At 54.0% G+C, this 24202-nt stretch overlaps 1 protein-coding gene across 2 annotated transcripts; it reads left to right on the plus strand.

Moving 5' to 3' along the window:
• The first annotated feature begins 339 nt into the window (after nt 1-339).
• PIP5K1A (phosphatidylinositol-4-phosphate 5-kinase type 1 alpha) lies at nt 340-23878 on the plus strand. 2 transcript variants are annotated; one of them, XM_085560927.1, is made up of 16 exons: nt 340-461; nt 2310-2344; nt 2764-2838; nt 4751-4881; nt 6449-6566; nt 8399-8551; nt 11030-11329; nt 13432-13637; nt 15160-15243; nt 15395-15443; nt 17378-17462; nt 17903-18058; nt 19467-19524; nt 20722-20781; nt 21285-21348; nt 21745-23878. In XM_085560927.1, the coding sequence occupies exons 1-16, from the start codon at nt 413-415 to the stop codon at nt 21745-21747; spliced, it is 1626 nt and encodes a 541-aa protein (XP_085417053.1). In that variant the 5' UTR covers nt 340-412; the 3' UTR covers nt 21748-23878. The 2 variants fall into 2 exon arrangements, with proteins under 2 accessions (XP_085417053.1, XP_085417054.1); XM_085560928.1 differs by lacking the exons at nt 17903-18058; nt 19467-19524; nt 20722-20781; nt 21285-21348; nt 21745-23878 and adding an exon at nt 17627-17881.
• Nucleotides 23879-24202: the final 324 nt, after the last annotated feature.

Here is a 24202-nt window from a genome sequence, read left to right on the forward strand (position 1 = left end):
GTCATTCAACATGTGACGTCACCCCGACCCACGCGCCGCCCGCCACGCGACCCAGCGGGGCCCCGAGCTGCGCATGCGCCGTGCGGGCCCGCCCGCGTGGCCCCCGCTCCCCCCCCACACCGCCCGCGGCCGCGTGGGGCGCGCCGCGAGGGGCGGGGTTTAGCACAGAAAGGGGCGTGGCCGCGCCTGATTGGCGGCGCTCAGCGCGGAGGGGGCGTGGTTTCGCGCCGAGAGGCAGCAGAGGCGTGGTTTAGCCGCGAGGGGCGTGGCCTCGCCGCGGGTGGGCGTGTCCGTGCCCGCACACAAAGCCTTGTCAATGGGCGGGGGGCGTGGTCTGCGCGGAAAGGGGCGGGGCCCGCGGGGCGGGGGCGGGGCCGGGCGCGGCGGGCGGGGGCGCAGCGCGCGCTCCAAGATGGCGGCGGCGGGGCCCGAGCCCGGCGGCAGCGGCGGCGGCCCCGGCGGTACCGGCCGGGAACGGGGCCCGGAGCGGGGGCCGGGGCCCGGGGAGGGGCCTGGGCGGCTCTGGGGGCGCCGGGGCATGCGGGGGGAGCGCGGGGGCGAGGGGGCTCTGAGGGCGTGGGGGGCTGAGGGGGGCTCTTGGGGGGTCGTGAGGGAGATTTGAGGTGTTTTGAGGGGGATTTGGGGGTAATGAGGAGGCTTGGAGGGGTTCTGGGGGGCATTTGGGTGGTAATGAGGGGTTTGGGGGGTTTTGAGGGGGATTTGGGGGTTTATGAGGGGGATTTGGGGATTATGAAGAGGATCTGAGGGGTTATGAGGGGTCTGGGGGTTATGGGGGGATCTGGGGGTTATGAGGGGGATTTGAGGGGTTCTGAGGGAGATTTGGGGGGTTATGGGGGAATATGGTTGTAATGAGGGGGATTTGGAGATTATGAAGAGGATTTGAGGGGTTATGAGGGGTCTGTGTGGGGGTTATTGGGGGATTTGGGGGTTATGAGGGAGATTTGGGGGGTTATGGGGGGATATGGGTGTAATGAGGGGGATTTGGGGGGTTATGAGGGAGATTTGGGGGGTTATGGGGGGATATGGGTGTAATGAGGGGGATGTGGCGGGTTATGAGGGAGATTTGGGGGTTTTGAGGAGGATTTGGGGGTTATGAAGTTGATTTGAGGTGTTCTGAGGGGGATTTGGGGGTTATGAGGGGTCTGGGGTCGTGAGGGGTTTTTTGGGGGGTCTTTGGGGTTGTGGGTGGGTTATGGCTGGGAGACTGAGGGGGTTTTGGGGGTCTCTTTTGGGGGTGTAGAACTGTGGGGCTGAGGGGGATTTCTGGGGGTCTTTATGGTTTTTTGGGGGGTGTAGAACTCAGGGGCCGAGGGGGATTTTTGGGGGTCTTTATGGTTTTTTGGGGGGTGTAGAACTGTGGGTCTGAGGGGGAGTTTTGGGGTCTTTATGGGGTTATTTTTTGGGGGAACTTTTTTGGGGAGGGGGCTTGGAGCTTCCTGAGGGAATTTTGGGGGATCTGGGGGTGTCTGAGGTGCCGTGGGGGGTGGCAGGGCCCAGATTTTCCCTGGAAAATCCGAATTCCGAGCTTCCCTTTCCCTGTGGAACACCCGGGAACGCACGGGGGGCACTCCAGAGGCCCGAAATTCCCAAAAAAAAAGGAAAAGCAGAGTGGGACTGGGGCGGGGAGGGAGAAGTTTGTTGGTGCCAGGGAAATCCGATTCCCGTTCCCGTCCGGTGACTCACGGGGGTGGGCAGGGCTCGCGGGGATCCCGAATTCCCAGAAAAATCCCGGGAAGAGCCGGGAATGGGCAGCAGACCCGCGGGGTTTGTCTGGCTCAGCGGGAAAAGCAGCCAGGGAAAGGGCTGGAAAAGAAAAATCAGGAATTCGCCGGCTCGGAGCCTTTTTTCTGGGATAAAAAAGCAAACTTTTGGCTTTTAGAGCCGGCGTTTTTCCTTTTCCTGCCTTTTCCTGAACTTGGCGGGGTTCCTGGGGGAATCCAGCCCTTTATCCCACTTTTTCCAGCTCCAAATCTCCTTTTCCACCTTAAGTGTTGGGCCCAGGTCCATGGAGATTCCATCTGGGAAGGAGTTCCCTGCTCCTCGGTTTTCCCTGGAAGGATCTGTGGCCTGATCCCTGATTTTCTGGCTCTGCATCCGTGGGGTTTTTTGGGAATTTGCAGTCAGGAACCCCAGGAGAGCAGCTTATGCAGGCGGGATAATTCAGTTTTTGTGTTTTGTAGGGTTTTTCCCAGTTTTTGTGGGATTTTTCCTGGGGTTTTGCTGGGATTTTCCCCTGCTTTCCTGGGATCGATCCTCTCTGAGCGTGGATTTTCCCTTTCTTTTGGCAGGATCCAACACCTTCAAGAAATCCCTGACTCCTGAGGTGAGTTCCAGCCTGGAAAATTCCCAAATTCCAGCTTTTCCTGCTCTTTTATGCAAGCCTGCCTGACCCTGGCAGCTTCTCCCATGGGAATTTTGGGGATTTACCCTTCCCAAGGGAATTCCTGCTCCAAAACCCACATTTATCCTGGAACCACCTCCAAAATCCTTGGAAAAATTCAATTTTACAACTCCTGGATGAATCCTTGGATCCCTGGGCCAGGAATCACCGGATTTGGATTCTCAGCTTTCCTAAAATTCCTTCTGGAACCTTGGAATTACCATGGGGGGAAACCCAGCCTAGCTTTCCATGGATTCCAGGAATAAAACCAAACTTTTCCAGGAGGTTTTGGATGGGAAAAATCCTGGAAGAAATAAAATTTTCTCATTTTTCTCTCTCTTCCCATTTTTTCTTTTCCCAAGATGCCGGGAGGATCCCAAACCATCCGGAAAGGCCACAGAGGAGTGGATTCCACAGGGGAGACCACCTACAAAAAGGTAAATTCCCACTTTTTATTCCCTTTTCCCAAGGAATTTTGCCCAGGATTGCTGTGGGAATGAGAAGAGATTCCATGGAAACGACGGAAGTGACAGAAGAAGGGAATTTTTGGGGCTTTTTTCCGATTTTAATTGCCATTGAATTCCTCCTGTTCCCACTGAATTCTGTCTGTTCCTGTTGGATCCTTCCCATTCCCACTGAGTTCCCATTCCCACTGAATTCCCACTGAGCTCCCGTTACCATTCCCATCAAATCTCTCCCATTCCCATCCTGTTTTTCCTGTTCCTGCTGCACCCCGGCCATTCCCAGCCCCATTCCCACTGTAGTTCCCACTCTTGCTGTAATTCCCGTTCCCAGCCCCATTCCTACTGCAATCCCATTGTTCCCATTCCCATTCCTGCTGTAACCCTTGTCCAGTCCCATTCCCATTCCATTCCCATTCCCAGCCCATTCCCACTCCCCATTCCTGCTGTAACCCCGTTGTCCCTGTTGTGCCCATTCCCGCTGTTTCCCTGTTGTTCCCGTTTTCCCGTTCCCGCTGTAACCCTGTTAGCCCCATTCCCATTCCCGCTGTTATTCCCATTTTTCCTGTTGTCCCCATTCCCATTCTCGCTGTTTTCCCGTTTTTCCCGTTTCCCCATTCCCACTGTAACCTTGTTACCCCATTCCCATTCCCGCTGTTTTCCTGTTGTTCCCGTGTCCCCGTTCCCACTGTCACCCCATTGTCCCCATTGTCCCCGTTCCCATTCCCGCTGTTATTCCCGTGTCCCTGTTCCTGCTGTAACCCCATTGTCCCCGTTCCCATTCCTGCTGTTTTTCCGTTGTTCCCGTGTCCCCCTTCCCGCTGTCACCCCGTTCCCATTCCCGCTGTTGTTCCCGTTGTTCCCGTTTCCCTGTTCCCGCTGTAACCCCATTGTCCCCATTGTCCCTGTTCCCATTCCCGTTCCCATTCCCGCTGTTTTCCTGTTGTTCCCGTGTCCCCGTTCCCGCTGTAACCCCATTGTCCCCGTTCCCATTCCTGCTGTTGTTCCCGTGTCCCCGTTCCCGCTGTCACCCCATTCCCATTCCCGCTGTTGTTCCCGTTGTTCCCGTGTCCCCGTTCCCGCTGTCACCCCGTTACCCCGTTCCCATTCCCGCTGTTTTCCCATTGTTCCTGTGTCCCTGTTCCCGCTGTCACCCCATTACCCCGTTCCCATTCCCGCTGTTGTTCCCGTGTCCCCATTCCCGCTGTTGTTCCCGTGTCCCCATTCCCGCTGTTGTTCCCGTGTCCCCGTTCCCGCTGTAACCCCATTGTCCCCATTGTCCCCGTTCCCATTCCTGCTGTTATTCCCGTGTCCCTGTTCCCGCTGTAACCCCGTTACCCCCGTTCCCATTCCCGCTGTTTTCCCATTGTTCCCGTTTCCCCGTTCCCGCTGTAACCCCATTGTCCCCATTGTCCCTGTTCCCATTCCCGTGTCCCCGTTCCCGCTGTCACCCCGTTCCCATTCCCGCTGTTTTCCCGTGTCCCTGCTGTCACCCGTTCCCATTCCCGCTGTTTTCCCGTGTCCCCGCTGTCACCCGTTCCCGTTCCCATTCCCGCTGTCACCCCATTACCCCGTTCCCATTCCCGCTGTTGTTCCCGTGTCCCCGTTCCCATTCCCGCTGTTTTCCCGTGTCCCGGTTCCCGCTGTCACCCGTTCCCATTCCCGCTGTTTTCCCGTGTCCCCGCTGTCACTCGTTCCCGTTCCCATTCCCGCTGTTGTTCCCGTGTCCCCGTTCCCATTCCCGCTGTTTTCCCGTGTCCCCGTTCCCATTCCCGCTGTTGTTCCCGTGTCCCCGTTCCCATTCCCGCTGTTGTTCCCGTGTCCCCGTTCCCATTCCCGCTGTTGTTCCCGTGTCCCCGTTCCCGCTGTCACCCGTTCCCGTTCCCAGACCACGTCGTCGGCGCTGAAGGGCGCCATCCAGCTGGGCATCACCTACACCGTGGGCAGCCTGAGCACCAAGCCCGAGCGCGACGTGCTCATGCAGGACTTCTACGTCGTGGAGAGCATCTTCTTCCCCAGGTGGGCGCTCCGGGGCCAGCCCGCCTCCGGAATGTCCCATCCCTACAGTCCCATCCCATCCCATGGGTCCCATCCCATGGATCCCATCCCATCCCATTGATCCCATCCCTTCAGTCCCATCCCATCCCATGGGTCCCATCCCATGGATCCCATCCCATCCCATTGATCCCATCCCATTGATCCCATCCCATCCCATCCCATCCCATGGATCCCATCCCATGGGTCCCATCCCATCCCATCCCATCCCATCCCATCCCATCCCATCCCATTGATCCCATCCCATTGATCCCATCCCATCCCATCCCATCCCATGGATCCCATCCCATGGATCCCATCCCATCCCATTGATCCCATCCCTTCAGTCCCATCCCATCCCATCCCATCCCATCCCATCCCATCCCATCCCATCCCACGGGTCCCATCCCATGGAACCCATCCCATGGATCCTATCCCATCCCATTGATCCCATCCCATGGGTCCCATCCCATGGAACCCATCCCATGGATCCCATCCCATCCCATTGATCCCATCCCATCCCATCCCATGGATCCCAGCCCATCCCATCCATCCCATCCCATCCCATGGATCCCATCCCATGGATCCCATCCCATCCCGTCCCATGGGTCCCATCCCATGGATCCCATCCCATCCCATGGATCCCATCCCATCCCATCCCATGGGTCCCATCCCATCCCATCCATCCCATCCCATCCCATGGATTCCATCCCATCCATCCCATCCCATCCCATCCCATCCCATGGATCCCATCCCATGGATCCCATCCCATCCCATGGATCCCATCCCATCCCATGGATCCCATCCCATCCCATCCCGTCCCATCCCATCCCATCCCATCCCATCCCATCCCATGGATCCCATCCCATGGGTCCCATCCCATGGAACCCATCCCATCCCATCCCATCCCATCCCATCCCATCCCATAGGTCCCATCCCATGGAACCCATCCCATCCCATTGATCCCATCCCTTCAGTCCCATCCCATCCCATCCCATCCCATCCCATCCCATCCCATCCCATGGAACCCATCCCATGGATCCCATCCCATGGAACCCATCCCATGGATCCCATCCCATCCCATTGATCCCATCCCATCAATTCCATCCCATCCCATCCCATGGATCCCAGCCCATCAATTCCATCCCATCCCATCTATCCCATCCCATCCCATCCCATCCCATCCCATCCCATCCCATCCCATCCCATGGATCCCATGGATCCATCCCATCCCATGGATCCCAGCCCATCCCATCCATCCCATCCCATCCCATCCCATCCCATCCCATCCCATCCCATCCCATCCCATCCCATCCCATCCCATCCCGTGGATCCCATCCCATCCCATGGATCCCATCCCATCAATTCCATCCCATCCCATCCATCCCATCCCATGGATCCCATCCCATGGATCCCGTGGATCCCATCCATCCCATCCCATGGATCCCGTGGATCCCATCCATCCCATCCCGTGGATCCCGTGGATCCCATCCATCCCATCCCGTGGATCCCGTCCCGCGGATCCCGTCCGGAACGTTCCGTGTCCCCGCAGCGAGGGCAGCAACCTGACCCCCGCCCACCACTACAACGATTTCCGCTTCAAGACCTACGCGCCCGTGGCCTTCCGCTACTTCCGGGAGCTCTTCGGGATCCGCCCCGACGACTACCTGGTGAGCTGGGCGCCGAATTCCCTTTGCCTTCCCCTTTTCCCTTCCCTGGAATTCCCTTTCCCTTTTCCCTTTTTCCCTTCCCTAAAATTTCCTTCTCCTTTTCTGGTTTCCTTTTTTCCTTCTCTGGACTTCCTTGAAATTCTCTTTTCCCCTTTTCCCAGCCCAACCCCAGGCCATTTCCAGCCCATGCCCAGCCCAATCCCACCCCATTTTCATCCCAATCCCTATTCCTGTTCCCAATCCCTCAATCCCATTCCCAATCCCATCCCTGATCCCGTTCCCAACGCGCTGTCCCTGCAGTGCTCGCTCTGCAGCGAGCCCCTGATCGAGCTCTCCAACTCGGGCACCAATCCCTGTTCCAATCCCATTCCCAATCCCCGTTCCCAATCCCATTCCCAGTACCCAATCCCATTCCCAGTACCCAATCCCATTCCTGTTCCCAATCCCATTCCCATTCCCATTCCCATTCCCATTCCCATTCCCGTTCCCTGTCCCTGCAGTGCTCGCTCTGCAGCGAGCCCCTGATCGAGCTCTCCAACTCGGGCACCAATCCCCGTTCCCAATCCCATTCCCAATCCCATTCCCAGTACCCAATCCCATTCCCAGTACCCATTCCCAGTACCCGATCCCATTCCCAGTTCCCAATCCCATTCCCAATCCCATTCCCATTCCCATTCCCGTTCCCTGTCCCCGCAGTGCTCGCTCTGCAGCGAGCCCCTGATCGAGCTCTCCAACTCGGGCGCCAATCCCCGTTCCAGTCCCATTCCCAGTACCCAATCCCATTCCCAGTACCCATTCCCAGTACCCAATCCCATTCCCGTTCCCAATCCCAGTCCCATTCCCGTTCCCTGTCCCCGCAGTGCTCGCTCTGCAGCGAGCCCCTGATCGAGCTCTCCAACTCGGGCGCCAATCCCCGTTCCCAATCCCCGTTCCAATCTCATTCCCATTCCCATTCCCATTCCCAGTACCCATTCCCGTTCCCAATCCCATTCCCATTCCCAATCCCATTCCCATTCCCAGTCCCATTCCCGTTCCCTGTCCCCGCAGTGCTCGCTCTGCAGCGAGCCCCTGATCGAGCTCTCCAACTCGGGCACCAATCCCTGTTCCAATCCCATTCCCAATCCCGTTCCCAATCCCAGTACCCAATCCCATTCCCAGTCCCATTCCCAATCCCATTCCCGTTCCCTGTCCCCGCAGTGCTCGCTCTGCAGCGAGCCCCTGATCGAGCTCTCCAACTCGGGCGCCAATCCCTGTTCCAATCCCATTCCCAATCCCGTTCCCAATCCCATTCCCATTCCCAGTACCCAATCCCATTCCCAGTACCCATTCCCAGTACCCAATCCCATTCCCAGTACCCATTCCCAGTACCCAATCCCATTCCCAGTTCCCAGTACCCATTCCCGTTCCCAATCCCATTCCCAATCCCATTCCCAATCCCATTCCCAGTACCCATTCCCAATCCCATTCCCGTTCCCTGTCCCCGCAGTGCTCGCTCTGCAGCGAGCCCCTGATCGAGCTCTCCAACTCGGGCACCAATCCCCGTTCCCAATCCCATTCCCAATCCCGTTCCCAATCCCATTCCCAGTACCCAATCCCATTCCCAGTACCCATTCCCAATCCCAATCCCATTCCCAATCCCATTCCCAATCCCATTCCCGTTCCCTGTCCCCGCAGTGCTCGCTCTGCAGCGAGCCCCTGATCGAGCTCTCCAACTCGGGCGCCAATCCCCGTTCCAATCCCATTCCCAGTACCCATTCCCAGTACCCAATCCCATTCCCAGTACCCATTCCCGTTCCCAATCCCAGTCCCATTCCCGTTCCCTGTCCCCGCAGTGCTCGCTCTGCAGCGAGCCCCTGATCGAGCTCTCCAACTCGGGCGCCAGCGGCTCGCTCTTCTACGTCTCCAGCGACGACGAGTTCATCATCAAAACCGTGCAGCACAAGGAGGCCGAGTTCCTGCAGAAGCTCCTGCCCGGCTACTACATGGTGAGAGCTCGGGAATGCCGGGAATCCCCCGGGAAATCCTCGGGAATTCCTTGGGAATTCCCAGGAAATCCCCGCAAACTCCTTCACATGGCTGGAGGCAGCAGCCTTGGGCTGGCGGCTCTGGGTTGGGGCCCTTTCCAAGCCCAGAACACCAGGAATCCATGGAAAACCTCCAACGGTTCATGGGAAACCCCAGCAATCCATGGAAAACCCCAACAATCCATGGAAAACCCCAACAATCCATGGAAAACCCCAACAATCCATGGAAAACCCCAAAAACCCATGGAAAACCCCAACAATTCATGGAAAACCCCAAAAACCCATGGAAAACCCCAAAAACCCATGAAAAACCCCAACAATCCATGGAAAACCCTAAAATCCCATGGAAAACCCCAAAAACCCATGGAAAACCCCAAAAACCCATGGAAAACCCCAACAATCCATGGAAAACCCCAGCAATCCATGGAAAACCCCAACAATCCATGGAAAACCCCAGCAATCCATGAAAAACCCCAACAATCCATGGAAAACCCTAAAATCCCATGGAAAACCCCATAAACCCATGGAAAACCCCAAAAACCCATGGAAAACCCCAACAATCCATGGAAAACCCCAGCAATCCATGGAAAACCCCAACAATCCATGGAAAACCCCAGCAATCCATGGAAAACCCCAACAATCCATGGAAAACCCCAGCAATCCATGGAAAACCCCAAAAACCCATGGAAAACCCCAGCAATCCATGGAAAACCCCAACAATCCATGGAAAACCCTAAAATCCCATGGAAAACCCCAACAATCCATGGAAAACCCCAAAAACCCACAGAGCGGAATTAGAAATCATAGGAATTTCTCTAGGAATTTTAATATACATTTCTGTAGAAATTTTAGTAGAAATTTATAGAAACTTCTGTAGAAATTTTAATAGAAATTTCTATAGAAATTTTAGTAGAAATTTTGGTAGAAATTTTTGTAGAAAGAGATTTTAGTGGAAATTTTAATAGAAACTTCTGTAAAATTTTCAGTACAAATTTTAGCAGAAGAAACTTCAGTAGGTGTTTCTTTAGCACAAATTCCAGTAGAAACTTCAGTAGGAATTCCTTTGGTACAAATTCTCATAGGAACTTCAGTAGAAACTTCTTTAGTACAAATTCTCACAGGGTCTTCAGTAGGAATTCCTTTAGTACAGATTCCAGTCGGAATTCCTTTAGTACAAATTCCAGTGGTAGTTTCTTCAGTACAGATTCCAGTCGGAATTCCTTTAGTACAAATTCCAGTAGGAATTTCTTTAGTACAAACTTCAGTAGGAATTCCTTTAGTACAAATTCTCATAGGATCTTCAGTAGGAATTCCTTTAGTACAGATTCCAGTTGGAATTTCTTTAGTACAAATTCTCATAGGATCTTCAGTATGAGTTTCTTTAGTACAAATTCCGATAGGATCTTCAGTAGGATTTCCTTTAGTGCAGATTCCAGTCGGAATTCCTTCAGTACAGATTCCAGTGGTAGTTCCTTCAGCACAGATTCCAGTCGGAATTCCTTTAGTACAAACTTCAGTATGAGTTTCTTTAGTACAAATTCTGATAGGATCTTCAGTAGGATTTCCTTTAGTGCAGATTCCAGTTGGAATTTCTTCAGTACAAACTTCAGTAGGAATTTCTTTAGTTCAAATTCTGATAGGATCTTCAGTAGGAATTCCTTTAGTACAAATTCTGATAGGATCTTCAGTAGGAGTTCCTTTAGTGCAGATTCCAGTCGGAATTCCTTTAGTACAAACTTCAGTATGAGTTTCTTTAGTACAAATTCTGATAGGATCTTCAGTAGGAATTCCTTCAGTACAGATTCCAGTCGGAATTCCTTTAGTACAGATTCCAGTCGGAATTCTTTTAGTACAGATTCCAGTGGTAGTTCCTTTAGTACAGATTCCAGTCGGAATTCCTTCAGTAGAGATTCCAGTCGGAATTCCTTTAGTACAGATTCCAGTGGTAGTTCCTTTAGTACAGATTCCAGTCGGAATTCCTTCAGTACAGATTCCAGTCGGAATTCCTTTAGTACAAACTTCAGTGGTAGTTCCTTTAGTGCAGATTCCAGTCGGAATTCCTTTAGTACAGATTCCAGTTGGAATTCCTTCAGTACAGATTCCAGTCGGAATTCCTTTAGTACAAACTTCAGTATGAGTTTCTTTAGTACAAATTCTGATAGGATCTTCAGTAGGATTTCCTTTAGTGCAGATTCCAGTCGCAATTCCTTCAGTACAGATTCCAGTGGTAGTTCCTTCAGTACAGATTCCAGTCGGAATTCCTTTAGTACAAATTCTCATAGGATCTTCAGTAGGAATTCCTTTAGTGCAGATTCCAGTCGGAATTCCTTCAGTACCGATTCCAGCAGCCATCCCTTTAGTTCAAACCTCACTAGAACCTCCACTCGGAATCTGTCCCTGCTGTGCCACGCCGCCCCTGACCCGTCCCCATCCCCGCAGAACCTGAACCAGAACCCGCGCACGCTGCTGCCCAAGTTCTACGGGCTGTACTGCGTGCAGGCGGGCGGGCGCAACATCCGCATCGCCGTCATGAACAACCTGCTGCCGCGCTCCGTGCGCATGCACCTCAAGTACGACCTCAAGGGCTCCACCTGCAAGCGCCGCGCCTCGGCCCGCGAGCGCGACAAGCCCTGCCCCACCTTCAAGGACCTGGACTTCCTGCAGGACCTGCCCGACGGGCTCTTCCTGGACGCCGACATGCACAGCGCCCTGTGCAAGACGCTGCAGCGCGACTGCCTGGTCCGCGGCGGGCTCGGGCGCGCGCCGGGGGGAGTCGGGGGGTTTGTTATTGGGGTTTGGGGGGGAAATTGGGGGGTTCGGGGGGTGTTAGTGGGGTTTTGGGGAGGAATCGGGGGGTTCGGGGGGTGTTCGTGGGGTTTTGGGGGAGAATTGGAGGGGTATGGGGTTCTGTTATTGGGTTTGGGGGGGAGTCGGGGGGTTCTGGGGGTTTGTTATTGGGTTTTGGGGGGGAATCGGGGGGTTCAGGGGGTGTTTGTGGGGTTTTCAGGGGAATCGGGGGGTTCTGGAGTTCTGATATTGGTTTCTGGGGGAAATCAGGGGGTTCTGGGGGTTTGTTATTGGGTTTGGGGGGGGAATCGGGGGGTTCTGGAGTTCTGTTATTGGGTTTTGGGGGGGAATCGGGGGGTTCGGGGGGTGTTCGTGGGGTTTTGGGGAGGAATCGGGGCGTTCTGGGGTTCTGTTATTGGTTTCTGGGGAAAATCGGGGGGTTTAGGGGGTGTTCATGGGGTTTTGGGGAGGAATCGAGGCGTTCTGGGGTTCTGATATTGGGTTTTGGGGGGGAATCGGGGGGGTCTGGAGGTTTTCATGGGGTTTTGGGGGAGAATTGGAGGGGTATGGGGTTCTGTTATTGGGTTTGGGGGGGAATCGGGGGGTTCGGGGGGTGTTTGTGGGGTTTTCAGGGGAATCGGGGGGGTCTGGGGTTCTGATATTGGGTTTTGGGGGGAATCGGGGGGTTCGGGGGTGTTCGTGGGGTTTTGGGGAGGAATCGGGGGGTTCTGGAGTTCTGTTATTGGTTTTGGGGGGGAATCGGGGGGTTCTGGGGGTTTGTTATTGGGGTTCTGGGGTTCTGTTATTGGGTTTTGGGGGGGAATCGGGGGGTGTTCATGGGGTTTTCAGGGGAATCGGGGGGTTCTGGGGGTGTTCGTGGGGTTTTCAGGGGAATCGGGGGGTTCTGGGGTTCTGTTATTGGGTTTTGGGGGGGAATCGGGGGGGTTCGGGGGGTGTTCGTGGGGTTTTGGGGGGGAGTCGGGGGGTTCTGGGGGTTTGTTATTGGGTTTTGGGGGGAAATCGGGGGGTTCTGGAGTTCTGATATTGGTTTTGGGGGGGAATTGGGGGGTTCTGGGGTTCTGTTATTGGTTTTGGGGGGGAATCGGGGGGTTCGGGGGGTGTTTGTGGGGTTTTCAGGGGAATCGGGGGGTTCTGGAGTTCTGATATTGGGTTTTGGGGAGGAATCGGGGGGTTCTGGGGTTCTGATATTGGGTTTTGGGGGGGAATCGGGGGGTTCTAGAGGTTTTCATGGGGTTTTCAGGGGAATCGGGAGGTCTGGGGTTCTGTTATTGGGTTTTGGGGGGCAATCGGGGGGTCTGGGGGTTTGTTATTGGGTTTGGGGGGGAATCAGGGGGTTCGGGGGGTGTTCGTGGGGTTTTCAGGGGAATCGGGGGGTCCTGGAGTTCTGATATTGGGTTTTGGGGGGAAATTGGGGGGTTCGGGAGATGTTCATGGGGTTTTCAGTGGAAATCAGGGTGTTCGGGGGGTTTTCATGGGGTTTTGGTGGCGAATCGGGGGGTTCTGGGGTTTTGTTATTGGTTTTGGGGGCAATTCGGGGTGCTGTGTGGTTTTTAATCAGTTTTTTGGGGGGAATTCGGGGTGTTGTGGAGTTTTTTAATCGGTTTTTTGGGGGAATTCGGGGTGTTGTGTGGTTTTTAATCAGTTTTTGGGGGGAATTTGGGCTGTTGTGGGGTTTTTAATCAGTTTTTGGTGGGAATTCGGGCTGTTGTGGGGTTTTTAATCAGTTTTTGGGGGAATTCGGGGTGCTGTGTGGTTTTTAATCGGTTTTTGGGGGGAATTTGGGCTGTTGTGGGGTTTTTAATAGGTTTTTTGGGGGAATTCGGGGTGTTGTGGGGTTTTTAATCAGTTTTTGGGGGGAATTCGGGGTGCTGTGTGGTTTTTAATCAGTTTTTTGGGGGAATTCGGGGTGCTGTGTGGTTTTTAATCAGTTTTTGGGGGAATTCGGGGTGCTGTGTGGTTTTTAATCAGTTTTTTGGGGAATTCGGGGTGCTGTGGGGTTTCTTCACGGGGCTCGTGCCTCTCCCGCCCTGCAGGTGCTGCAGAGCTTCAAGATCATGGACTACAGCCTGCTGGTGGCCATCCACAGCCTGGAGCAGGCGCAGCGCGAGCGCGCGGCCGCGGGACAGCGCCCGGGCGACGGGCGCGGCCGGCCCGCGGCGCAGAGAGCGCTCTACTCCACCGCCATGGAGTCCATCCAGGGCGAGGCGCCGAGAGGGGGACCCATCCACACTGACGACCAGTGAGAGGGGCTGGGAGGGGCTGGGAGTCACTGGGAGGGACTGGGAGTCACTGGGGATGGACTGGGAGTCACTGGGATGGACTGGGAGTCACTGGGAGTCACTGGGAGTCACTGGGAGTCACTGGGAGTCACTGGGATGGACTGGGAGTCACTGGGAGTCACTGGGATGGACTGGGAGTCATTGGGAGTCACTGGGATGGACTGGGAGTCACTGGGAGTCACTGGGATGGACTGGGAGTCACTGGGAGTCACTGGGATGGACTGGGAGTCACTGGGGATGGACTGGGAGTCACTGGGATGGACTGGGAGTCACTGGGAGTCACTGGGAGTCACTGGGAGTCACTGGGAGTCACTGGGATGGACTGGGAGTCACTGGGAGTCACTGGGAGTCACTGGGATGGACTGGGAGTCACTGGGATGCGCTCTACTCCACCGCCATGGAGTCCATCCAGGGCGAGGCGCCGAGAGGGGGACCCATCCACTCTGACGACCAGTGAGAGGGGCTGGGAGGGACTGGGAGGGACTGGGATGGACCGGGAGTCACTGGGATGGACTGGGAGTCACTGGGAGTCACTGGGAGTCACTGGGATGGACTGGGAGTCACTGGGATGGACTGGGAGTCACTGGGATGGACTGGGAGTCACTGGGATGCGCTCTACTCCACCGCCATGGAGTCCATCCAGGGCGAGGCGCCGAGAGGGGGACCCATCCACTCTGACGACCAGTGAGAGGGGCTGGGAGGGACTGGGATGGACTGGGATGGACTGGGAGTCACTGGGATGGACTGGGAGTCACTGGGAGTCACTGGGAGTCACTGGGAGTCACTGGGATGGACTGGGAGTCACTGGGAGTCACTGGGAGTCACTGGGATGCGCTCTACTCCACCGCCATGGAGTCCATCCAGGGCGAGGCGCCGAGAGGGGGACCCATCCACTCTGACGACCAGTGAGAGGGGCTGGGAGGGACTGGGATGGACTGGGAGGGACTGGGAGTCACTGGGATGGACTGGGAGTCACTGGGATGGACTGGGAGTCACTGGGAGTCACTGGGATGCGCTCTACTCCACCGCCATGGAGTCCATCCAGGGCGAGGCGCCGAGAGGGGGACCCATCCACACTGACGACCAGTGAGAGGGGCTGGGAGGGACTGGGATGGACTGGGAGGGACTGGGAGTCACTGGGATGGACTGGGAGTCACTGGGAGTCCCTGGGATGGACTGGGAGTCACTGGGATGGCCTGGGAGTCACTGGGAGTCACTGGGAGTCACTGGGATGGACTGGAGTCACTGGGATGGACTGGAGTCACTGGGAGTCACTGGGAGGGACTGGGAGTCACTGGGAGTCACTGGGATGGACTGGGAGTCACTGGGAGTCACTGGGATGGACTGGAGTTTACTGGGATCCATTCCCCATTCCCTGATCCGTTCCCCATTCCCGATCCCATTCCCCATTCCCGATCCCGTTCCCCATTCCCCGATCCCATTCCCCATTCCTGACCCGTTCCCTGCTCCCCGTTTTCCCAGGATGGGCGGAATTCCCGCCAGGAATTCCCGGGGGGAGCGGCTGCTGCTCTTCATCGGCATCATCGATGTCCTGCAGTCCTACAGGTCACTCATCAATGACTGCTTAATTACCCGTTAATTAACCCGCATTTCCCAAGCCTTGGGATCCCCCTGGGTCACGAGTTTCCCCGGGGCTCTGAGTCCCGGGAATTCCATGGGAATTTCTGGGAATTTCTGCTCCATTCCCTCCCCACAGGTTCGTGAAGAAGCTCGAGCACTCCTGGAAGGCCCTGGTGCACGATGGGGTGAGTGGAAAACAAATTTCTATGGGAAAAGTGGGAATTTTCATGGAAAAACGGGAATTTCCATGGAAAAACGGGAGTTTTAATGGAACAAATGGGGAGTTTTACAGAAAAGCAGAATCTTTTGAGGGCAAAATGGCCTTTTTAAGGAAAAATGGCACTTTCTCATGGAAAACCCACAATCTTTATGGAAAACTCCCCATTTCAAAGGAAAATCCCTAACTTTTGAGGGAAATTCCACATTTTAAGATTTTTCCCCCCTGAAACCCTGGGATTTCCCACCGTGAATTCCTGGGATTTCCCCCTATGAATTTCTGGGATTTCCCACCCTGAATCCCTGGGATTTCCCACCCTGAATTCCTGGGATTTCCCCCTATGAATTCCTGGGATTTCCCCCCATGAATTCCTGGGATTTTCCCCCATGAATTCCTGGGATTTCCTCCTATGAATTCCTGGGATTTCCCCCCCTGAATTCCTGGGATTTCCCCCTATGAATTCCTGGGATTTCCCACCCTGAATTCCTGGGATTTCCCACCCTGAGTTCCTGGGATTTCCCCCCATGAATTCCTGGGATTTGTTCCCAAAACCCTGGGATTTCCCCCTATGAATTCCTGGGATTTCCCCCCATGAATTCCTGGGATTTCCCCCCATGAATTCCTGGGATTTCCCCCCATGAATTCCTGAGATTTCCCACCCTGAATTCCTGGGATTTCCCCCCATGAATTCCTGGGATTTCCCCCCATGAATTCCTGGGATTTCCCCCCATGAATTCCTGGGATTTCCCCCCATGAATTCCTGGGATTTCCTCCTATGAATTCCTGGGATTTCCCACCCTGAATTCCTGGGATTTCCCCCCATGAATTCCTGGGATTTCCCACCCTGAATTCCTGGGATTTCCCACCCTGAATTCCTGGGATTTCCCCCCATGAATTCCTGGGATTTCCCACCCTGAATTCCTGGGATTTCCCCCCATGAATTCCTGGGATTTCCCCCTATGAATTCCTGGGATTTCCCCCCCTGAATTCCTGGGATTTCCCCCTATGAATTCCTGGGATTTCCCCCTATGAATTCCTGGGATTTCCCACCCTGAATTCCTGGGATTTCCCCCCATGAATTCCTGGGATTTGTTCCCCTGAATTCCTGGGATTTCCCCCCATGAATTCCTGAGATTTCCCACCCTGAATTCCTGGGATTTCCCCCCATGAATTCCTGGGATTTCCCCCCATGAATTCCTGGGATTTCCCACCCTGAATCCCTGGGATTTCCCACCCTGAATTCCTGGGATTTCCCCCCATGAATTCCTGGGATTTCCCACTCTGAATTCCTGGGATTTCCCCCCATGAATTCCTGGGATTTCCCACTCTGAATTCCTGGGATTTCCCACCCTGAATTCCTGGGATTTCCCCCCATGAATTCCTGAGATTTCCCACCCTGAATTCCTGGGATTTCCCACCCTGAATTCCTGGGATTTCCCCCCATGAATTCCTGGGATTTCCCCCTATGAATTCCTGGGATTTCCCACCCTGAATTCCTGGGATTTCCCCCTATGAATTCCTGGGATTTCCCACCCTGAATTCCTGGGATTTCCCACTCTGAATTCCTGGGATTTCCCACCCTGAATTCCTGGGATTTCCCCCCATGAATTCCTGGGATTTCCCACCATGAATTCCTGGGATTTCCCACCCTGAATTCCTGGGATTTCCCCCCATGAATTCCTGGGATTTATTCCCAAAACCCTGGGATTTCCTTCCTTGAATCCCTGGGATTTCCCCCCGCAATCCCCGGGTGGGCAATTCAGGTGGGGAATGTTGGGAATTGATTCCCAAACCCCTGGAGTTTCCCGCGGTTCCTCCCAGAGCCCCGGGATCCGCCCCGCCCTGCCCGGAATTCCCGGAATTCCCGGATTTCGGGCTCATTCCCGTTCTCCCGGCCCCCAGGACACGGTGTCCGTGCACCGGCCCAGCTTCTACGCCGAGCGCTTCCAACGCTTCATGTGCCACACGGTGTTCCGGCGGATCCCACGTGAGTGCCCGGAATTCCGGCATTCCCAGATTTTTCCTGGCCTTTTTCACCTTTTCTTCCTCTCTATCCCCGAAAAAAAGGCTGGAAAAGTTCTTTTTTAATGGTTTTTTTTTCCCCCCTCTTCCTGCTTTTTTATCGCTTTTTTCTGGTTTTTTTTTTTTCAGCTCGTTGTTCTTTTCCATGGCATAAAAATTGCCTGGAAAGGTTGGAAAAGTGCATTTTATATTTTAGGGATTTTTTTTTTCCCCCCCCACTTTTCCAACCTTTTCCTTCTGCTTCTCTTTCCCTAAAAACTCCCTGGGAAAAAAAAAAAAAAAACCCAACAACTCCCTGAAAAAGCGCTTTGATTTCCCTGGGAAACGCTTTCCCTACGGATCTTTTCCTCCTCCGTGGCCCGGAGTGGCGGGAAGATCCCGTTTTCATGGAATTCCCGTTCCCAGTGAAGCCCTCGCCGTCCAAGAAGAGCCGGGGCGGCGGCGCCGTGCCCCGGAGGAGCTGCCAGGGCGGGATCCCGGCCCCGATCCCGATCCCGATCCCGATCCCGATCCCGGGGGACGCCGCGGCCCCGCCGGGCCCCGAGGGGGACCCGGAGCAAGGTGAGCTGTCCCAAGATCCCGCTCTTATCCCGAAAATCCTCCTCTTATCCCGAAAATCCTCCTCTTATCCCGAAAATCCCTGCTTCCCTCCCACAGAATCCCCTTTCATCCCAAAAATCCCGACTCCGTTCCCATTTCCTGAGCCCGTTCCTGCTCCCATTGCAGGTTCCCGTCCCCACTCCCGGTTTCCCGATCGCATTCCCGGTTTCCCATTCCCATTCCTGGTTCCATTCCCATTCCTGGTTCCATTCCCATTCCCAGTTCCCATTCCCGTTCCCATTCCCAGTTTCCCATTCCCGGTTTCCCGTTCCCGGTTCCCATTCCCGGTTTCCCGTTCCTGTTCTCGTTCCCATTCCCGGTTTCCCGTTCCCATTCCTGGTTCCATTCCCAGTTCCCATTCCCGGTTTCCCGTTCCCATTCCCGGTTTCCCGGTTTCCCATTCCCGGTTTCCCATTCCCATTCCCAGTTTCCTGTTCCCATTCCGGGTTTCCCGTTCCCATTCCCAGTTTCCCGTTCCCATTCCCGGTTTCCCGTTCCCATTCCCGGTTTCCCGTTCCTGTTCTCGTTCCCATTCCCGGTTTCCCGTTCCCATTCCTGGTTCCATTCCCAGTTCCCATTCCCGGTTTCCCGTTCCCATTCCCGGTTTCCCGGTTTCCCATTCCCGGTTTCCCATTCCCATTCCCAGTTTCCTGTTCCCATTCCGGGTTTCCCGTTCCCATTCCCAGTTTCCCGTTCCCATTCCCGGTTTCCCGTTCCCATTCCCGGTTTCCCGTTCCTGTTCCCGTTCCCATTCCCGGTTTCCCGTTCCCATTCCCGGTTTCCCGTTCCCATTCCCGGTTTCCCGGTTTCCCATTCCCGGTTTCCCATTCCCATTCCCAGTTTCCTGTTCCCATTCCGGGTTTCCCGTTCCCATTCCCAGTTTCCCGTTCCCATTCCCGGTTTCCCGTTCCCATTCCCGGTTTCCCGTTCCTGTTCCCGTTCCCATTCCCGGTTTCCCGTTCCCATTCCCGGTTTCCCGTTCCCATTCCCAGTTTCCCGTTCCCATTCCCAGTTTCCCATTCCCAGTTTCCCGTTCCCATTCCCGGTTTCCCATTCCCAGTTTCCCGTTCCCATTCCTGGTTTCCTGTTCCCGGTTTCCCATTCCCAGTTTCCCGTTCCCATTCCCGGTTTTCCGTTCCCATTCCTGGTTTCCCGTTCCCATTCCCGGTTTCCCGTTCCCATTCCCGGTTTCCCGTTCCCATTCCCGGTTTCCTGTTCCCGGTTTCCCATTCCCAGTTTCCCGTTCCCATTCCCGGTTTCCCGTTCCCATTCCCAGTTTCCCGTTCCCATTCCTGGTTTCCTGTTCCCGGTTTCCCATTCCCGGTTTCCCGTTCCCATTCCCGGTTTCCCATTCCCGGTTTCCCGGCAGGCTCCCGGCCGGACGTGCTCCCGCGCTCTCTGCCCGGCGCTGCCCCGGCCCCGAGCAGGTGGGATTGGGAAAAAAGGGATTTGGGATCGGGAAAAGGGATTTGGGAGCGGGAAAAAAGGGATTTGGGATCGGGAAAAAAGGGATTTGGGATCGGGAAAAGGGATTTGGGATTGGGAAAAGGGATTTGGGATCGGGAAAAAAGGGATTTGGGAGCGGGAAAAGGGATTTGGGAGCGGGAAAGGGTTTGGGATCGGGAAAAGGGATTTGGGATCGTTCCTGGGGTTTGGGATCATTCCCGGGGGGTTTGGGATCATTCCCAAGGTTCGAGATCGTTCCCGGGGTTTGGATCATTCCCAGGGGATTTGGGATCATTCCCGGGGTTTGGATCATTCCTGGGGGGTTTGGGATCATTCCCGGGGTTTGGGATCGGGAAAGGGTTTGGGATCATTCCCGGGTTTGGATCATTCCCAAGGTTTGGGATCATTCCAGGGGTTTGGGATCATTCCAGGGGTTTGGGATCATTCCAGGGGTTTGGGATCGGGAAAGGGTTTGGGATCATTCCCGGGGGGTTTGGGATCATTCCCAAGGTTCGGGATCATTCCCGGATTTGGGATCATTCCCAAGGTTCGAGATCATTCCCGAGGTTCGGGATCATTCCCGGGGTTTGGGATCATTCCTGAGGGTTTGGGATCATTCCCAAGGTTCGGGATCATTCCCAAGGTTCGGGATCATTCCCGGATTTGGGATCATTCCCAAGGTTCGGGATCATTCCCAAGGTTCGGGATCATTCCCGGGGTTCGGGATCATTCCCGGGGTTTGGGATCATTCCCGGATTTGGGATCATTCCCGGATTTGGGATCATTCCCAAGGTTCGGGATCATTCCCGGATTTGGGATCATTCCCAAGGTTCGGGATCATTCCCGGGGTTTGGGATCATTCCTGGGGGGTTTGGGATCATTCCCGGGGTTTGGGATCATTCCCAAGGTTCGGGATCATTCCCGGGGTTTGGGATCATTCCCAAGGTTCGGGATCATTCCCAAGGTTTGGGATCATTCCCGGATTTGGGATCATTCCCAGATTTGGGATCATTCCCAGATTTGGGATCATTCCCGGGGTTTGGGATCATTCCCAAGGTTCGAGATCATTCCCGGATTTGGGATCATTCCCAGATTTGGGATCATTCCCAGATTTGGGATCATTCCCGGATTTGGGATCATTCCGGGGTTTGGGCCCGGCTGATCCCGAATTCCCGCAGGTCCGTGGGGGTGGAAGTTCACCCGGGGCCCGGAGCAGCTCCCGGAGCGTCCCTGCCCAGGTGAGGCCGGATCCGGCGTTTTTACGGAATCTTTTCCAGGAAATCCCAGGATTTGGAGCTTTCCGGGCTCCCTTCTTTCCCAGGGAAACTCCTGGGAAAAATTCCTCGGGAATTTTTGGGAAATTCCCAAAATCCGGGATGTTTTCACGTGTCCTGCTCCCAGCCTGGCCTGGAATTCCCATGGTATTCCCAGGGAATGCTCCCTCCATCCACAAATTCCAGGGAATTCCCAGAAGGAAGTATCCTGGAACATTCCATCTGTCCGTGGGATTTTAGTCTGGGAATTCCCGAGGACCCTCTTGGCCCATGAATTCCATGGAATTTTCATGGAATATCCTCTTTCTCCACGTTTTCCATGGGAAAAGCCGGATTTTCCAATGCTTTCCAGGGGGGTTTTCCCAGGATTTCCTCGGGATTCCGTGGGAGCAGCAGAGCTCGGGCTGTAGGGCTGGGATTTCCGGGATTTCCCCCCAGAATTCCCGTTTTTCCCGTTGCTTTCCCAGCGGATCCCCCGGGCTCTCCCTGCCCCTGGAGCTGGAGGAGCTGCAGGAGACCGAGATCAGCTTCGTGAGTGTTTTCCATGGAAAAAAAAAAAAATCCGGGAATTCCCAGGGACTGGGCGGGTGGATCCCGGAATTTCCTGGGAATTTCCAGGCTTGGGGGCCGCCCGGATTCCCGGGAATTGCCCAAAAAGGAGGAAAATCCCTCAGCCTCGGGGTCTGGAGCGTCCCAAATCCCACCCGGAGCATTCCCGGATTTCTCCCTCCTTCCCCAGGGCTGGGAATTCTTGGGATAAACCCCAGACGTTCCACGGGGAGAATTCCCACTTTTCCCTCATTCCCACTTTTCCCTCATTCCCACTTTTCCCTCATTCCCACTTTTCCCTCATTCCCACTTTTCCCTTATTCCCACTTTTCCCTCATTCCCACTTTTCCCTCATTCCCTGTTTCTTTCTCTCTGCAGTGAATCGGCGCCGATGGATCCCAAAATCCCTGGGAATTCCTTTTCCCAGCGATCCCGGAGCTGGAAAACCGGGAATGAGAGCGGGAACGTCGGCATTCCCCCTGGAACCCGAGCACAGGGACAGGAACCTCGGGAAAAGGGACCTGAAATTCCCAGGAATTCCCGGATTTCGGGATGAAACAGTGGGAGAGAACTCCTGGAAAATTCCCAGCGGGAATCGGAGCCGTGCCGAATTTTTCTGGGAAATTTTTGGGTCAATTTTGGCTTTTTTGGGGTTTTTATCCCGATTTTTTTGTTTTAATTTCATGGAATTTCCATAGGATCTCATCCCGGTTTTCAGCCCTGTGGGAATTCCTGGGATTATGAATTATGAATTATTAATTTTTATTCAGATTTCCTCCAGGTTTCCCGTGGGAAATCCCCTGGAAAAGGGAAAAAAATGAGGAGAAATCCTGGAAAAGCTCCTGGCTCCTCCGCCCTTTTCCCAGCAGGAATTTTGGGAAGCTTTTCCCACAATCCGGGAAGAATTTTTTGGATTTTTTTGGGAATTTTGGGGATTTTTTGCAGATTTTTTGGGGATTTTTTGGGGAATGTTTGGGATTTTTTTGGATTCTCCGAATCCGAGCCCATCCCGGGATTCCCCCCTGGATTTTTTAAGGATTTCCCTCCAAAATCCCGGCTCAAATCCCACTTTCCCAATCCCTAAATCCCATTTTTTAACAGCTCTGACAATCCCACAAAATTCCCGGAGCAGATTTTGGGATAGGAAAAAGAAAAAAAAAACAAAAAAAAAACGGGATGAGGAATTTCCCACCCGGATCCATCCCCAAAAATCCCAAAATTCCAGAGCTGGAGCCGATTTCTGCTCCATCCCTGATTTTTTTTTAATGGAAAAAACTCCTTTTTTCCCAAATTCCCGCTGGGGAAATCCCGATTTTTTATCAGAAACAGAATTTGGTGCTTTTTGTGCCGAGAAAATCCCGTTTTTTTTTAGGAAAAGCTGATTTGTCCCTCAGCCCGGCTCCAGGGAAATTCCCGCCGGGAATTCGGGGACATTCCATGGGATTTCCCCTTTTTCCTTGGAATATTTGTCTATATTAGACAAATTCCCTCCCAGTCCTGGTTTATTCCCATTTTTTATCAGATCAGGAGGGGAAATTTCCCCAATTTTTTCCCAATTTCCCCAGATTTTTTCCCAATTTTTCCCCATTTTTTTCCCAATTCCCGCCCCTCAGAGTGGAATATTTATGAATATTTAACTATTTTTGGGATAATTCCCCTTTTTCCTGGGAATTCTCATCCAGAGGCTGGGGGGGAGGGGCGCCCTTGGAATTTTTGGGATGGGGTTTTGGGCTTTTTTTTTTTGGTTTTGGGGTTTTTTGGGATTTTCCTGTTCCAAAGGGGGAACAGAAAATTTGGGAATTCTGGGGGGGGGAATTTTCCAGGAGAAAAAGAGGATTTGGCTCTTCCCGGGATGGAGGGACTGGGAACGGAATTCTGGATTTGGGATGGAATTCATGGAATTCTCCTGGATTGGGACAGAATTCATGGAATTCTCCTGGATTGGGATGGAATTCTCGGAATTCTCCTGGATTGGGATGGAATTTCCCTGGACTGGAGAGGAATTCATGGAATTTTCATGGACCGGGCACAGAATTTGTGGAATTTTCATGGACTCGGAACGGACTTTTTCTGGATTTGGGAATGGAATTTGTGGAATTTTCCTGGATTTGGGAGGGAGTTATCATGGAATTCTCCTGGATTGGGACTGGGACAGAATTTATGGACTTTTCCTGGATTTGGGAATGGAATTTTCCTGGATTTGGGATGGACTCCGTGGACCTTTCCTGGATTTGGGTCAGAATTTATGGGATTTTCCTGGATTTGTGATGGAGTTTTCCTGGGTAGGGAATGGAATTCCTGGAACTTTTCCTGGGATTTTCCTGGCATTTTCCCAGACTAGGGATGGAATTTGCCCAGATTTGGGACGGAATCCATGGAATTTTCCCGGATCTGGGTCAGAATTTATGGAATTTTTCCAGATTTGGGACGGAATGCATGGAGTAGTCCTGGATTTGGGACGGAATCCATGGAATTTTCCCGGATCTGGGTCAGAATTTATGGAATTCTCCCAGATTTGGGTCAGAATTTATGGAATTTTTCCAGATTTGGGATGGAATCCATGGAATTTTCCTCGATTTGGGATGGAATCCATGGAATTTTCCTGGATTTGGGATGGAATCCGTGGAGTTTTCCTGGATTTGGGATGGAATCCGTGGAGTTTTCCTGGATTTGGGATGGAATCCGTGGAGTTTTCCTGGATTTGGGATGGAATCCATGGAATTTTCCTGCATTTGGGATGGAATCCATGGAATTTTCCTCGATTTGGGATGGAATCCATGGAATTTTCCTGGATTTGGGATGGAATCCATGGAGTTTTCCTGGATTTGGGATGGAA

Source organism: Lonchura striata, chromosome 25 (assembly GCF_050655825.1).
Source record: "Lonchura striata isolate lonStrDom1 chromosome 25, ASM5065582v1, whole genome shotgun sequence".
NCBI lineage: Eukaryota > Metazoa > Chordata > Aves > Passeriformes > Estrildidae > Lonchura > Lonchura striata.

Bases quoted from the DNA above. Each gene is read 5' to 3' on its own strand.
- PIP5K1A (XM_085560927.1), top strand. From the start codon at position 413: ATGGCGGCGGCGGGGCCCGAGCCCGGCGGCAGCGGCGGCGGCCCCGGC. The intron at 6,567-8,398 runs GTGAGCTGGGCG...CTGTCCCCGCAG, and splicing joins TCCGCCCCGACGACTACCTG to TGCTCGCTCTGCAGCGAGCC. The intron at 11,330-13,431 runs GTCCGCGGCGGG...CCCGCCCTGCAG, and splicing joins CGCTGCAGCGCGACTGCCTG to GTGCTGCAGAGCTTCAAGAT.